Source organism: Crocuta crocuta, unplaced genomic scaffold (genome assembly GCF_008692635.1).
Source record: "Crocuta crocuta isolate KB4526 unplaced genomic scaffold, BGI_CrCroc_1.0 scaffold408, whole genome shotgun sequence".
Lineage (NCBI taxonomy): Eukaryota > Metazoa > Chordata > Mammalia > Carnivora > Hyaenidae > Crocuta > Crocuta crocuta.
This window is the reverse complement of record NW_027527444.1, coordinates 488,987-503,872: the sequence shown is the minus strand read 5'-3', so window position 1 is coordinate 503,872 and position 14,886 is coordinate 488,987. Positions and strand designations below refer to the sequence as shown.

The following is a 14,886-nucleotide window of genomic DNA, read 5'->3' as shown; positions in this document are numbered from 1 at the left end:
TGGGTGGCCTGGTCTGTGGTTTTTATTCCCCCGGTTCCAGCACCCATGTTTGCTGTAGGGGAGTACGATGCCAGCACAAATGTCCTTTTCTACCTGTGGGACAGCTCTTCCAGAGAAGGTCTCTTCTCTGTCCCCCTTGTCACTTCCAAGTTCTCTCTCATAGTTTTCCTGTGTCTGCTTGGGCTTCAGGCAGTGGGATAAAGTGGGCAGCCATGGGTCCCCTCCCAGCCATGCAAGGGACAGATTCCGCTGCCCGGCTCTGGTCCAGCCGCGTGGCCCGCCAGGAGGTCCGAGGACTCGTCTTGAGTGAAGGTGGCGGGGACCGGGGCTGCGAAAGGAAGTCGTTCCGTTCCGCTGTCAGGGTTCCAGATGGTGACTCTTCAGGATTCTGTGACTGTGAACAGTTCTTTCCTCTTCGGTCTACATTCGTTTGAAGTCTGGCTCCTTAGAATTCCGAATTGATTTCTCCGGAAGTTATTGGGAGTCTGGTTTCTCCCCCCTTGGTAGGGAGGAGAAGTTGTCACACATGGCTCAGATGCTTAAGCTAAGTGGGAATGATGGCTCCACGCAGAACACCTCTTCCATCCTTGTTTTGTCAATAAAATTGTTAAATTTTTTTTTTTATGTACTGGACATTCTTAACACTTCAGCTAATTTTAGCTCTCTGTGCTCTGACATCAGACTTCTATAAATTAATGAAAGGTTTTGTGCTTTGGGTACCTTCTAGACCTCAAACTTTATGTAATATATTTCTGCTTTTCACAGAGGAAGGAGTAAGCCACAGAGCAGTCAGATGACTTCTATAGGATGTGAATTGTTGCCTAATTTCAGTTTTTTGGAACAAGATTCAAGGTGTACCGACGCTTGAGTCAGCCAGTATCTGTTAGTTAAATAATGGAAGAGGGAAGAAGCTATGAACTCTGATCTGTTCCATTTTGTTTTATGGGGTCTTTTTACAAAATGATTAGGGACCCTTCTTAATTGGTTGTCAGTGTTCAAGCCTCAAGCGATCTAAAGTCTGTTCCTTTTACTAATCTTTTCATTCCCTTTTTCCCCTGTAGCTTTCACAAAATTGATCACAGTCAACGGACAAGAATATCATCTTCAGCTTGTCGACACAGCTGGACAAGTAAGTCTGGTGTCTCAGACTCGTCTTCCGCTGTCCTCTGTCGAGCAGTCTTGGCCCTGTCATTGATCCTTAAACACAGCAGCGATGCCAAGAAACCCCCTGTGGTTTATGTGTGCCCGAATATTAGCAGGCTGTCTGCTAAGACGTTTGTGGCAGTTATCCCAAATCATTAACTTGTTTTTCTACTTTAGAATTGTGTTAAACGCACTCACAGGAAGTTTCATATGTATCATAGGGTAGCGTATTTTTGTTTTCTAAACTTGCATCCTGTGTCGGAATCCTGTTTGTACTTTTCCTTCCTTTCTAATACATTTTCTACATTAAGGACAAAAGTAGGGGCACCTGGGTGGCTCAGTTGGTTGAGTGTCTGACTGCAGCTCATGTCATGATCTCGTGGTTCACGAGTTCGAGCCCTGCGTCAGGCTCTGTGCTGACAGCTCAGAACCTGGAGCCTGCTTCGAATTCTGTGTCTCCCCCTCTCTCCGCCCCTCCCCCACTCACTCTCCCTCTCTCTCAAAAATAAATAAAAACATATAAAAAAACTAAAAAAAAAAAAAAAATAGAAGTAAGTCTTTTCCAGGAGAAAGGCATGAGAAAGCTGTAGGGCAGAAATGGACTGATTTATAGATGGATTACATGATTACCAGCTTAAAGAGTGTTGACTTTATATGTTAGGCAATAAGTAATTGCCAAAGATTAAGCAACCCCAAAAAAGGTATCCACGGGTTAATATAGCAGAGATTTGGGGAAGGATGGCCAGGGCAATTGACCAGAAGCAGTGGGTGAAAGAAGTTAGTGAACTTGAAGTTTCTCCGAGAGAGTCCCAAGCCCTGGCGGCTGAACTTCTCCCATTTCCATGGCACCCGGTCCAGCTTTTACTAGAAGCCATCCTGTTGGGCTGGATCTATTACAGTTGCCTGGAGTGGGAGCTTCAAGAGGCTGGGATGTCAGTCTCTGAGTCTGGCTTCATGTCTTACACTTGACCCGACAGGATCAGACTTGGAGGAGGGTGCGTGTAGTGTGTGTAACCTGGTCTGCCCTGTTAAACGGAGGCTTTTTTTCTGGAGCCTGGGGAGATGGAGATAGACCTAGAATGATGTGGCCCGTCCTGTGGGTTTGGAATGAACCCCCTCCCCACCTTGATGTTTCGAAGTGAACCTAGAAGCAAAGTGTAGCCCCCTAGTGAAGCAAGAGAATAGCTGTATTGAATGGCTTGAGCACCAGAGAAACCCTGGAGATTCAATTCTGGAAGCTTCAAGGAAAATAAATCAAATGTGTGTCCCAGAGGTTCACCGTGCAACTCTCTTGTTTACCCTACACACCCCTCGGTCATGGGTATGCTGGTCTTTCATCCTCAGACCTCACGATGGTGGCCTTAGAGCAGCACCATCCTGGCCCTTGACTCTGCGGGGTACCTGCCCAGTGACCAAGGGGGAGTTGGGAGCCCAAGGGAGAAAGAGGGGCAGAAGTCTCCAAAGGGGAGTCATGACCCAGAGATTGCAGCTAATCTGAGAAGTTACCGTAGAAGAGTCTCTGGGGTCGGACATTGCTTTCAATTCTTAGGGTTTGTATCTTTCATGGTTAAGGTGACTGGTATAATTTATTGCCCAAAACGATTAGAAGAGAGCTGTGGTAATAATGATGCTAGAACAGCAGGTGTTACCGGATCATGTCCTGGATGAGGAAGTAACAGCCACATTGTTCATAGTGGGCCTCTGACTTTACCAAGATTCTTTTTTTTTTTTCTCTTACTAACCTGTTGACCTTGAGAAAGTTAATGAACTTTTCTAGACCTCAGATTCTTCATCCATAAACGGATAATCTTGTAGTGCCTGCCTTCACGGGATTGTTGCGTGGTTTAGGGTTAGGGTTAAGGTTAGATTTACTAGCTTCCAGAAGATTTGGTCCTTATTTGTAGACCTTAGATGCTGCCAAGACCAGAGCAGGGCCTGGCATGGAAGGTCCGTTGCTGTTACCGTGACCCTGAGTGGGAGGAGTGCAGGCGTAGCTTCTACTTGGAGTAGCGCCGTCCTTGAGAACATTCTTCTAGAGAAATTCTTTCTGTTGACTCCTCCTCAGAATAGAAGATGTGTCCTATGGGCTTCTGCTTGGCTCTGAAGCACACCCGTACGCTGGGGCATCACATGCTTATAACTATTTTAATGACAGAGTGGTAAAGAATGGCCCCAAAAAGATCAGAGGTCTCGGGGAGTGAGTGTATGGTGGGGGGCAGCGAGAGCAGGATCTGTGACCAGCTAGCTCCGCCTCTCTCGCCCCTTGGGGTCTGTTACTGCCAGATCAGAATATTTAGAGAATTTCTGCCCAGAACAGATCCAGATCTATCTGCCTCAAATAATCCGTGCTCATTGCAGCTAGTGGTTCTTCAAGGCTACATTCCATTGGGAGACTCTGAAATTAAAGGGTGTGTTAGTATCGATGGTTCCTGAGGATACGGCTCGCGCGTTTCCTTTGCTGCGGCTCTAACACCACGGCCACCGTGCTCTGTTGCAGCGGGAGGACACGACACAACACGTTTACCGCTGTTCTCAAACTGGATTCCTGCGGGCAGGTGTGGGGCTGGGGCGAAGAGTGCCCATGGTAGGGGGAGGTGATGAGAGGGCAGTGTCTTCAAACGGAATCCACAGCGTGTTCGCCGGTTGACACGTTTTAAGAGTAACACTGTCGCAGCAAGTCCTGTCTACTTGGTAGTTCATGTCACAGCTGGTTTTGTTGCCAGCAAGGGGAGGTGAAGAACATGGTTAAATACAAGGTGATGGTTTTTATTTGGCATGAAATACTTTGTTCGGGCCTGATTGAAGTAGGCTCCGTGACAGGTGAATCAGTGACAGTTGTGGGGGTTTTTTAAACTTTTTTTTTTTTAACATTTATTCATTTTTGAGAGACCATGCGTGAGCGGGGGAGGGGCAGAGAGAGAGGGAGAAACCGAATCTGAAGCAGCTCCAGGCTCTGAGCTGTCAGCACAGAGCCTGACACGGGGCTCAAACCCATGGACCGCAAGATTATGACCTGAGCTGAAGTCAGATGCTTAACCGACTGAGCCACCCAGGTGCCCCAGTGATGGTCATATTTATGATGTCAAATCCTCCTTTTAGAAAAAACAAGTATTATGTACGTAAGTCTGGTTTTTCAGAAATAGTAATGAATGCCTGTGTTACAGAGCGGAAGTCACCCCGAAAGGTAAGTAGTAACACTTGGGTCCTTCCGGCTGAGGCTGCGTAAGCGCCACCCCTCCGGGAACCGCCCCGTGACCAGTTTCTGGTATTTGCTCCACAGATGCTGTGTACAGGAACATACAGACATAGTTTTATTTTTTCTCTTTTACCCAGAGAGTGACTATCTCTGTGTCTCCATCTTGGAGGTGACTCCATGGGGGTGACTGTGGCCCCCTTTTCCCTCCGAATGGCCGCACAGCATGTCATTTGGATGCAGCGCTCTTTAACTGTTGACCAGCAAGTAGGGCATTTCCGGTCCTGATGCCGCGAGCAGTGCTGCGGGCCGTGTCTTGCTTGCGTCATTGTGACCTCTGTGTGTGTGTGCGCACGCGCACGCGAGGACATGTGGCTGTGGGGTCCCTGGATCATAGGGTGGCCGCTTGCCTTCTCCCCAGCAAGGAGCGAGTGCCTGTTCGCCCACACGCTCATCAGCACAGTGCATTGTCACGTCTTGTTACTCGCCAGTCCGCTAGGTGAAAAATAGTGCACAGGACCCTTTTACTGTTAAGCATTTTCCTTACTCTGAAGGGATATGAGCTTGTTCTCCGGTTGGAGGATGTGTGTTTCCTTGTCTGGGAATTTATCCTGTCCGTGTACTTTGCCCTTCCTCTGTTGGGTGGATGGTCGTTGCCGATGGGACTAAGGGACCCCTTAATGGGAAGAAAATCCGCAGTTTAGGTGATCCGAGCTGCAAGGTTTTGTTTTCAGTTTATGTTTTTTTTGGGAAATGTTTTTAGCCATGAAGAACTTCCTCATTTTCACATAGTTGAATTTATGATTCTCTTCTCCACTGATAACTAGCCTTAAACAATTCTCCCATCTATTGTGCATGTACATGCAGTGTTTAATCTTTAAATCTTTAATTCCTCTGGAATGCGTTTTTGCTCAAAGGTGAGTTAGAGATCCAACTGTGCCATTTACCACCAGATGTTTCTGCTGTTGTTCCCTGGACAGTCTTATTGAAGGTTCCCTTTGCCCTTACTGAGCTGAAGTGCCAGTATTAGCATGGGACTAACCCCCTTGTCTATCTGGGTCCTTGTAGATTCACTCCTGAACTAGTACTTCCTCTAGGTTTAAAATAAGCAGCTGTTGTGGTTTTCACCCACCTGCTTCTACAATTGCTATTTCTCGGAAAAGCTCGTGTTAACGTTAATTCGATCAGTCGGTAGATGCCTGCATGCTCTTGCTGAGGACCTCCGTACACTGTTGCAGTTATTGAAGTCCTTTATCTCTTGGGAGTGTTTTCAGATCTTCTTCAGATGGACCCTACGGTTTTGTTCTCTTAAGTTTTTTCCTAGAAATTTTGTCCTTTTTGTTATTTTTTGGTTTCTGTTAGAGCCAGAGGTCCTTTCCCTCCAGTACACTTTTTAGTGAGTTGTTCCTTGCACTGTGATTCTGGTGTGTGATTACTCTCTTCTTATTTTAAACCTCTCTTTTTAATGTTTATTTACTTTTAAGAGAGAGAGACACAGAAAGAGGCTCAAGCAGGAGAGAGGCAGAGAGAAAGGGAGACACAGAATTCGAAGCAGGATCCAGGGTCTGAGCTGTCAGCACAGAGCCTGACGTGGGGCTTGAACCCACAAACCATGAGATCATGACCTGAGCTGAAGTCGGACGCTTAACCGACTGAGCCACGCAGACACCCCATGTGATTACTCTTTTATTTCAACATCTTTTCTTCAGGGAAAAGGTGATTCGAACTTTGGACTTATTGTAGCTCAACTGGTAACTAGAATCCCTTGGAATGTTGTTTTTAATATGGGTGAAAAGATCTATCATTCCATTGACAAAAATGTGTTCTCAAAATTCAACACTAAAATGAACCTGACTAGGGCATCTGGGTGGCTCAGTCAGTCAAGTATCTGACTCTTGATTTTAGCTCAGGTCATGATCTCACGGTCTGTGGGTTCCAGCCCTGTGTTGGGCTCTGGGCCAACAGCTCAGAGCCTGGAGCCTGCTTCAGATTCTGTGTCTACTTTTCTCTCTGCCCCTCCCCCACTCATACTCTGTCTCTTGAAAATAAACATTAAAAAAAATTTTTTTTTTCTAAAATGACCTGGACTTTGTGAAACTAATACGAAAGTAATCGTGAAACAAAGGTTTTACTTTGTGTACGTGGTAAGGGCTCTAATATAGAAATACTATTCTCTAATCAATGATTACTATTGATGATATCCAAGAACTGATAGTAAAACTTATTTTTTTAAGATTTCAGTAAGATGCTTATTATTAGTAAGACACTTTACTATGGTAAATAATAATTCAGGCTCATCATGAACATTAGTTGTAACCCTCCTGTGAAACTGCAAAGCTATATAATGATATAACCTTGATATAATGATGGTCAGACATGACTTTCTATACTAGTGCTTGCTCGGGTACGCGGCTTGTTTACAATTATATTTCGATGGAGAACAAAATATTTTGCAGCAGACGGCGTGCGCTGAGGAAGGCTGCACTGACATTAGACCTTCAGAATGCTTTTATATTTGTCTTCTAAAGCCGCTTTCTGAAAGCAGGCACTGCTGCATTGTCACATAATGTGCCCCTTTGTTATTACTTCCTGAACTTGCTCAGTATAGAACTCTGATCTCCGAGGTCTGGGTACCCGGAGTCTAGAGTCTGGGTCCTCTTCTCCCTTCTTAGCCTCCCAAGTGCAGGGAGCGGCCCACTAATGACCAATAGACGGGCACTTGGGCCATTGTGACTCACGTGCCGGGAACAGGTGTCGTGATGACTAACAATTTTAGATCGGAAAACACAGATTTGTGGAATCAGCCAGAGGCACTCGGGAATTTCCCACAAGATCTAAGATTCTAGACTTCTTGTCCGCAGAAGAAACGTTAGTGCCTTTCGCCTCGTGTAAGATGGGGGGGGGGCCTGTGGTCCTGACACTCCTCACCCTCCCAGGAATCACAGAATTTATTAGCCTTCTTCCCAAAAGCCTTCAAATAGCCAGAAGCGTTTTTTGAATATCGGCTTAAAACAATTAGCCCCCAAACGAGTCTTAAATAAGTCTTAAGTGTGTGCGGCTCTGTCTCAGAATAATATCTTAATCTCCTTTTTGTTTACTTTGATTTCTTTGACCAGGCAACATGCGAAAAACTTCGGGTAGAGATTGCTGGTTATGCTATATGAAGACTTTACTGAGACGGAATTATTTTCTCTCCCACAGGATGAATACTCCATCTTTCCTCAGACATACTCCATAGATATTAATGGTTATATTCTTGTGTATTCTGTCACATCAATCAAAAGGTAGGATTTCTCTCCCACACCCCCACCCCCCACTGCTTGCCTCGAGTCTGTTTGCTCTGCATAGACCGCGTTCTGCTGTTTAAAGGATTGATGGACTTGGTTGTAGTAACAACCAGCCCTACCAGGCCGAGTGAGTTTCAGTGACTGACATGTGGAACGAGGGAAAAAATGCCCCGCTGGACGTGCTCTTACACCTGCTGGAAGAAGAACTGTATTCCTCACCTCCGGCTGCCCGGGTGATCTGAGCCCTTCTGCTAATGGAAGCGGGCACTAGACAAATCGATTTACTGTCTGTGCGTTTCCGCCACGTTAACGGGGAACAGGGCCGACTGCGAGGGCCCTCTGGCAACAGAACGTCCTACAGAGGATGATTCAGAGCTTAAAACTTGCATGTGTGTGATTTGTCAGCCAAGTGTTAGACCTTCCCATCTAATACCTCACGTACATCATCTTGAATATTCTCAGCAAGGGTTACTCAGTGTCAGACACGTGCTTGCGTGAAAGGTTTGTAGGAAGAAACCTCGGAATTCCTTGTGTTCACTTATCACAGTGGCGAGTCAGTGACGTTCCATTCTTTTCCCACCAGAAACATTATATCAGAAACATTTAGGGGCGCCTGGGGGCCTCAGTCGGTTGAGCATCCGACTTTGGCTGAGGTCATGATCTCACGATCCGTGGGTTCGAGCCCCACATCGGGCTCTGTGCTGAAGGCTCAGGGCCTGGAGCCTGCTTCAGATTCTGTGTCTCCCTCTCTCTCTGACCCTCCCTCGCTCATGCTCTGTCTCTTTCTGTCTCTCAGAAATAAATGAACCTTTAAAAAATTTAAAAACCACATGTAAAAGCACCAGCTAAGATGGAGGTCTGATTTCATGCTTTTGTCTTCTAGTTTTGAAGTGATTAAAGTTATTCACGGCAAGTTGTTGGATATGGTGGGGAAAGTGCAGTAAGTAGTAACAGTTTCTCTGTTTTGTTAGATACACTCATGACACTAGTGGCTTGTGAACGGGCAGTTCTGGCACTGACTAGTTAACTGTGGCTTTTTTTTTTTTCTTTCCGTCACTAGAATACCTATTATGCTGGTTGGGAATAAGAAAGATCTACACATGGAAAGGTGTGTACCTTCCGAACGGTGAACTGCTTTATGAAATGAAGCCTAAGCCGGTGCCGTTACCGAAGTCGCTTTGTAATTCTTGTGCCCATGGCGAGAATAGTCTTAGCGGTAGCATCTATGTTTTCAGACACGTGGCCATGATTGTGTGTAAACNCCTGGACAAGCATCTCCTCTGGAAAAGGGGAAGCAAACAGGATAGAAAATTGCCTCTGAGTTCTCCAACCATCTCATATGAAACGGACTCAGAAAATGACCGCGGCATTCGTTTATTGAGCACTTTTTGCGTGCCGCGGATGGCATTAGATCGGCGCGCAGGGACAGGGACGCCAGTCCTGCGGAGCCTCATCTGGAGAGGAGGGGCCTCGCTGGCCCAAGGCCCACACCCTGTCCCTTTCAGAGTCGCCCTGTCCCTGGGGGCTTACAGCCTAGCCTCCCATAAGAGCAGTAGTGTTACCAGAACGCACAGTCACGTCCTCCACCGTGAGGGCTCGCGGAAGCAAGGGTGACCCCAGAGGGCCGAGTCTGTCCCCTTCCCCGATGCAGGCATGCTTAGAATGCCCCCGTGTGTTACACGCTGGGTGGGAGTATTGAGCAGAGGGCGTTCTTCTGCTTTACACGGAAAACAGTCGCTATGAGTAGAGCCTGGTTCATAAATGATTATAAATGTTTTATAAAAAGCCAAGTGCTTCAGTTAGACTCTTCTTTCTCCTTTAGGGTGATCAGTTATGAAGAAGGGAAAGCATTAGCAGAGTCTTGGAACGCAGCTTTTTTGGAATCTTCTGCTAAAGAAAATCAGGTACGTGTTCTGGAGAAGGTCCCGGTGCTGCGTCCGTCGGCCCCGGGCGTGTGGCCCCGCCAGCCGTGCCGCTCCTGCCTTACCTGTGTCCTTGCCTTCCCCTCTCCAGCGTGGCTGGCGGTGTTCCGCTTATGACGGGACCTAGAATATTTGTAGGATAAACAGGAGTTAGTAGTACTAGTTCGTGGATGAATATTATTATTTTTGCCCTGTGTTCAAGGCTGGTCCAGAAATAAGTCCAGACAGAAAAGAAAGTAAGGATCTTACGTCACTTTGGCGATAATGTGCCAGCAGCTGCGTCCTGTTTCTGTCGGATGAGACAGAAGTGGTTGGAGGTGTTGTCGCTAATGTAGAAATTGGGGAAACCATTTTATAAGCTTCTCTTCCAATTTCTGCCCTGTAGATGTTCCTTTTTTTTTTTTTCTTTTTCTTTTTTAGTTTATTTTAGAGAGCGTGGTAGCGTGGTAGCAGGTAAGGGACAGAGAGGGGGAGAGAGAGAATCCCAAGCGGCTCCACACTGTCAGCACAGAGCCCGACGCGGGGCTCAAACCCACGAACTCTGAGATCATGACCTGAGCCGAAGTTGGACACTTAACTGACTGAGCCACCCAGGCGCCCTGTTTTGTTTTAATTTTTTTTAACGTTTATTTATTGCACTCACTCTTTGAACACAGCGGGCACTCTCACAATGGCGCCCCTACTCGTGTCTCCTCGGACCTCTACTGTCCTTCCTCTCATTAACCGTTGACATTCATACAGCGTTCCGCAGCTCTTGCTGTTTTCCAGTTTTGAAAGTATTTTCAACACGTTCTTTCATTTGATCCGCAAATGAGAGCAGTTGGTGTCCATTTCTGTCGTTTCCTCACAGAAACTGGGGACCTGGCGCCCCTTCTCTCACCTCCACCACTTTTTCTTTTTTTCATGTTTTATTTATTTCTGAGAAGGAGAGACCGCATGAGCAGGGGAGGGTCAGAGACAGAGGGAGACACAGAATCTGAAGCAGATTCCAGGCTCTGAGCTGTCAGCACAGAGCCTGACACGGGACTCGAACCCACGAACTGGGAGATCATGACCTGAGCTGAAGTTGGATGTTTCACCGACTGAGTCCCCCAGGTGCCCCAAAGATGCCTTCCTTTTCTAATGGAATGAAATCCAACATTGCTTAGGTGGCTTACGTGTCCTTAAGATCATTTAGTTGCATGTCTCATTCTGGAAGTGAGTTTAAGGTCCAAAGACGTAAATGCATTTTCTTAGGTCACTGTCTTTATACGGTGTAAGAGCTCGGAGAGTTTAAACCTAACCCACGTTTGGTCCTCTCTGTCTATACCCTGCTTTCTGGTGAGGGGCAGGGGACACCTAGGTGGCTCAGTCAGTTGAGCGTCCAAGTCTTGATTTCTGCTCAGGTCATGATCCCAGGGTTGTGGGATCAATCCCCAAGTCAGGCTTCACGCTGAGCATCTCTCCTTCTAACCCCCTGTCTCTCACTCTCTGTCCCTCTCCCCTGCCCCAGCTCACTCTCTCTAAAAAAGGGTGGGGGTGGCACCTGGGTAGCTTAGTAAGTTAAGCATCTGATTTCAGGTCAGGTCATGATCTCACCGTCTGTGATTTCAAGCCCTGCGTCAGACTGTGCTGACAGCTCAGAGCCCGCTTTGGATCCTCTGTCCCCCTCTCTCTCTCCGCCCCTCCCTGCTCATGTTCACGATTTCTCTCTCTATCTCTCTCTCTCTCTCTCTCTCTCTCTCTCTCTCAAGTAAACAAACATTAAAAGAAAAGTTAAAGCATTTGGGGGAGGAATAGACGCTGTGTCTCGATTGGAAGGTAAAAGACCTTTTTGGTCCATTGGAGAGATTTTATTACGTTGCGGATACTTTAGGGAAATACTATTCATTTCCTTAGACGCAGCGGCGGTACTGGAATGATGAAGAGAATATCCACATTCTTGAGAAATGTAAACCAAAGTATTTAGGGCCCCAGTCTCCTAATGTCTGCAGCTTACTTTCACATGGGGTGGTTGGGTGGATGGACAGAGAGAGCGAGCGAGCAGATACAGCTGTTAGCATCTGTTGACCCTAAGTGGTGGGGCTAGGTGATTTTTCTACAGTTTCATTTTTCTCTGTGCTTGCAAATCCGCATGACAACAATTTGAAGGTGGTCAGAAGATCCAAACTTCCACTCACAAGATCAGTAAGTCCTAGGGCGTAATGGAGGGCATGACCGCAGTTAACAATACTGTGGTGTTTTTGTTTGTATTTGAAGGTTGCTGAGGGGCGCCTGGGTGACTCAGTTGGTTAAGCATCCGACTTTAGCTCAGGTTATGATCTCACAAGCTCGTGGGTTTGAGCCCCACATCGGGCTCTGTGCTGACAGCTCAGAGCCTGGAGCCTGCTTCCGATTCTGTGTCTCCCTCTCTCTCTGCCCCTCCCCGCTCACACTCTGTCTCTATCTCTCAAAAATAAATGTTAAAAAGAAATTTTTTTTTTTTTACAAGAGCCGAGAGAGCAGTTGGTAAAGGTTCTCACAAGAACAACCGTTGTAACCTTGAGGCAGTGGACATAACTGACTGGGGTGATCGTTTCTCATTATCCACAACAGTCACATCATTATGTTGGCCCCTTAAACTAATATAAAACGTCAGGGGCGCTTCGGTGTCCGACTTTGGCTCAGCTCATGATCTCACAGTCCGTGGGTTCAAGCCCCACGTCGGGCTCTGTGCTGACTGCTCAGAGCCTGGAGTCTGCTTCCGATTCTATGTCTCCCTCTCTCTCTGCCCCTCCCCCGCTTGCTCTCTGTCTCTCAAAATAAAATAAAGACGTAAAAAAAATTTTGTAATAAATAAAAATAAGCTAATATAACATCATAAGTTAGTTATACCTCCTTTAAAAACTGCATTTTGAAGTCGGGGAGCGCGGTGGAATGGCCCCAACTACCTCACTGCTGTTCGCTCACATCCCTCCCTCGCTGGGGAGAATCGGAGGCTCCGAGAGTACTTGTTGCCTCAGACATGATACCTAAACCCGCATGAGCAGCAGCACCGTGTCCCTGTTCGCATAACCCCCACACAGAGCGTGCGCCACGTTCAGCGTATGTCGTTCCTGCCAGCGACCTCGAGCACGTCGGTCCCCACAGCATCCTGTGCACCAGTGCAATTAAGAGGCACCGCCCAGGAACGTCCGCTGCCCTGGGGTCACTGCTCTTCTTGAGAACGACCTAGAATGGTTTGCTGGACGTGTGTTCTTAGGCTCCCCTTTGGTTTCGGGGTGCAGGCCTCCTCTCTGGTTGACGCCGTACTTCCCTGTAGCTCAGGCTCCGTAATGTGATTCCAGAGGGGGGGTGCCCCTCAAGCTCGGTTTCCTGTGGAAGGGGGCCGGGGGGGTTTTGAACCCAGAGAAACGAACTGTGCTGAAGGCTTAAAGTTAAAAAGAAAAGATGCCAACTACTGCTCTTCTCGCCGGCTTTGATACACGCATCAATCGTGTGTGACATTAGCCGAAAACGGAAACCAAGGCCAGGGTCCTATGTGGCCGCCTCGGATGTCTTGAGCCGGAGAAGAGCCGAGATGGAGCGAACCGCTCACCGCGGTCTGTTCTGTGCCGGCGCCGCTGTCCAGCCTGCAGGTGCCTTAGACACAGAGTGAGTCCCTTAAGGCCAGAAGATCCTTGTATCCAAAGCGGGTAAATACGTCAATGATATGCAGTCCTTGGGAAACCTGTGTCTTCCTCAGTTATCTGAAAGGCCTGTCTAGATAGGTCCCCTGTCTGTCACGTCTCTCACGCCCTTGCCCACAGTGTCTGGGAATGCGCTGAGATCAGGAGATCCAAGCCAGGCAAGCCTCTCCCCTCCCAGACGGATTCTGATCCCTTCCGTCGGAGGTGTGGGTGATTCTAACCCACGTACGTACCAGAGTGCTTACTGCTCTTCTTGTAGAACAGGAGGGAATCTGTGTAGTAAAGACACACAGGGGCACCTGGGGGCCTCCGCCGGTTAAGCGTCCAACTTCAGCTCGGGTCATGATCTCGCAGTTCGTGAGTTTGAGCCCCACCTCGGGCTCAGTGCTGACAGCTCAGAGCCTGGAGCTGCTTCAGATTCTGTGTCTTCCTCTCTCTCTGCCCCTCCCCCACTCTTGCTCCATCTGTCTCTCAAAAATAAACATTTTTTAAAAATTAAAAGAAGAAAAACGCGCGTGCATACCAGTAGTCGTGACCAGAAATCAGCCCGTGTGAACTGCTCAAGTACTTTATTGGTGAATTTTCAAGCGTAGCTCGTTTGTAACTTGTCTTACGTTCCTAAGAAGCAGAGTTCAGTGGATTTTGTTAACAAAGGGCTCGATGGTAAAAGCGATCGAGTCCATGAGAACGCTACGCCTGTTCCTGAACTGCGGGAAGGGTTTGCGGTCCTGGCTTATTTATCTTGGAGGCCGGCGGCTGTACTTGCGCGACGTGATGAAAGAGAATTTACTTGCGCAGAGTCAGATCACACAGATAATCAAGGAGAATCCTGAGATTTATCTAGAAAGCCAAATTCCAGGCGCACTGTATTTGGTGAGAGTCTGGCACGTGTTTTTCCAGACGTTTCTCTGCATTTTTGTAGGGTGAAATAAACATCATGTTTGTACAGTCGTGGGAAAGGGGGAAGGCTGCTGCCGGTGACCTTGTTTAGAGAAGAGGGTGGGGGTGTGGCAGCTTTCATGAAGTTGGGGTACCTCGTCCGCGGCAGCAGAGAAGGGGCGAGAGTAGATGCGTCCACACTCGGGGTGGTCGGCCTGGCGGACGAAGGAGGTAGAGTTCTCTCCTGAGTGCCGCGCGTTTTCCCAGGGAGCTGTAAAACACAGCAGCGGAGTGGAGAACAGAGGAGAAGGCTCTAGAAATTCCAGGACAAAGGCAAGGCATGACCTGGGTAGTGACTACACTGGGCAATGTAGGGCTGGTGGGTGGCGCCGAGGGCCCCCTATGGAGTCGGGCTCCCAGGGGGGCAGAGAAGGGGTGGGGGCTGCGGAGTCGGTGCTGGCCAGGGAACAGAGTGAGGGGCAGGCGTGGTCGAGGGACAGAGGGATGTCCTCGGATCCAGGAAGCTGGTCCCTGTGGGGCTGAGAATTGTGGAGCTTGCGATATTGAGGAAGGTGAGAGGGAGAAAGAGAGAAGGAAGATGGGTACAGTGGGTACATGACATTGGGTGTTGGGGGGGGGCTTGGTGTTGACAAGGTCTAGGTGCTGCCCTTCAAGGCATCTTATCATGGGGGACTGGTGTCCAGCCTAGGAGGGGATCCCCTGCCCCAGGTACCTGACTCCTCGTAAAGGGCCCTGGCGCCGCTCACAGGGCTGAGAGGCTGTGGCTTAGAAAGACCAGTCACGGGTCACAGGAA

At 48.1% G+C, this 14,886-nt stretch overlaps 1 protein-coding gene across 1 annotated transcript in view; it reads left to right on the top strand.

The window, feature by feature from the left end:
• Nucleotides 1-14,886, top strand: part of RHEB (Ras homolog, mTORC1 binding) — a 42,071-nt gene that overhangs the window by 26,551 nt on the left and 634 nt on the right. Inside the window, exons 4-8 of the mRNA XM_077761589.1 lie at nt 1,062-1,129; nt 7,538-7,620; nt 8,507-8,563; nt 8,684-8,731; nt 9,446-9,527. Coding sequence (XP_077617715.1) covers nt 1,062-1,129; nt 7,538-7,620; nt 8,507-8,563; nt 8,684-8,731; nt 9,446-9,527 — 338 coding nt within the window. The remainder of the gene's footprint in view (nt 1-1,061; nt 1,130-7,537; nt 7,621-8,506; nt 8,564-8,683; nt 8,732-9,445; nt 9,528-14,886) is intronic.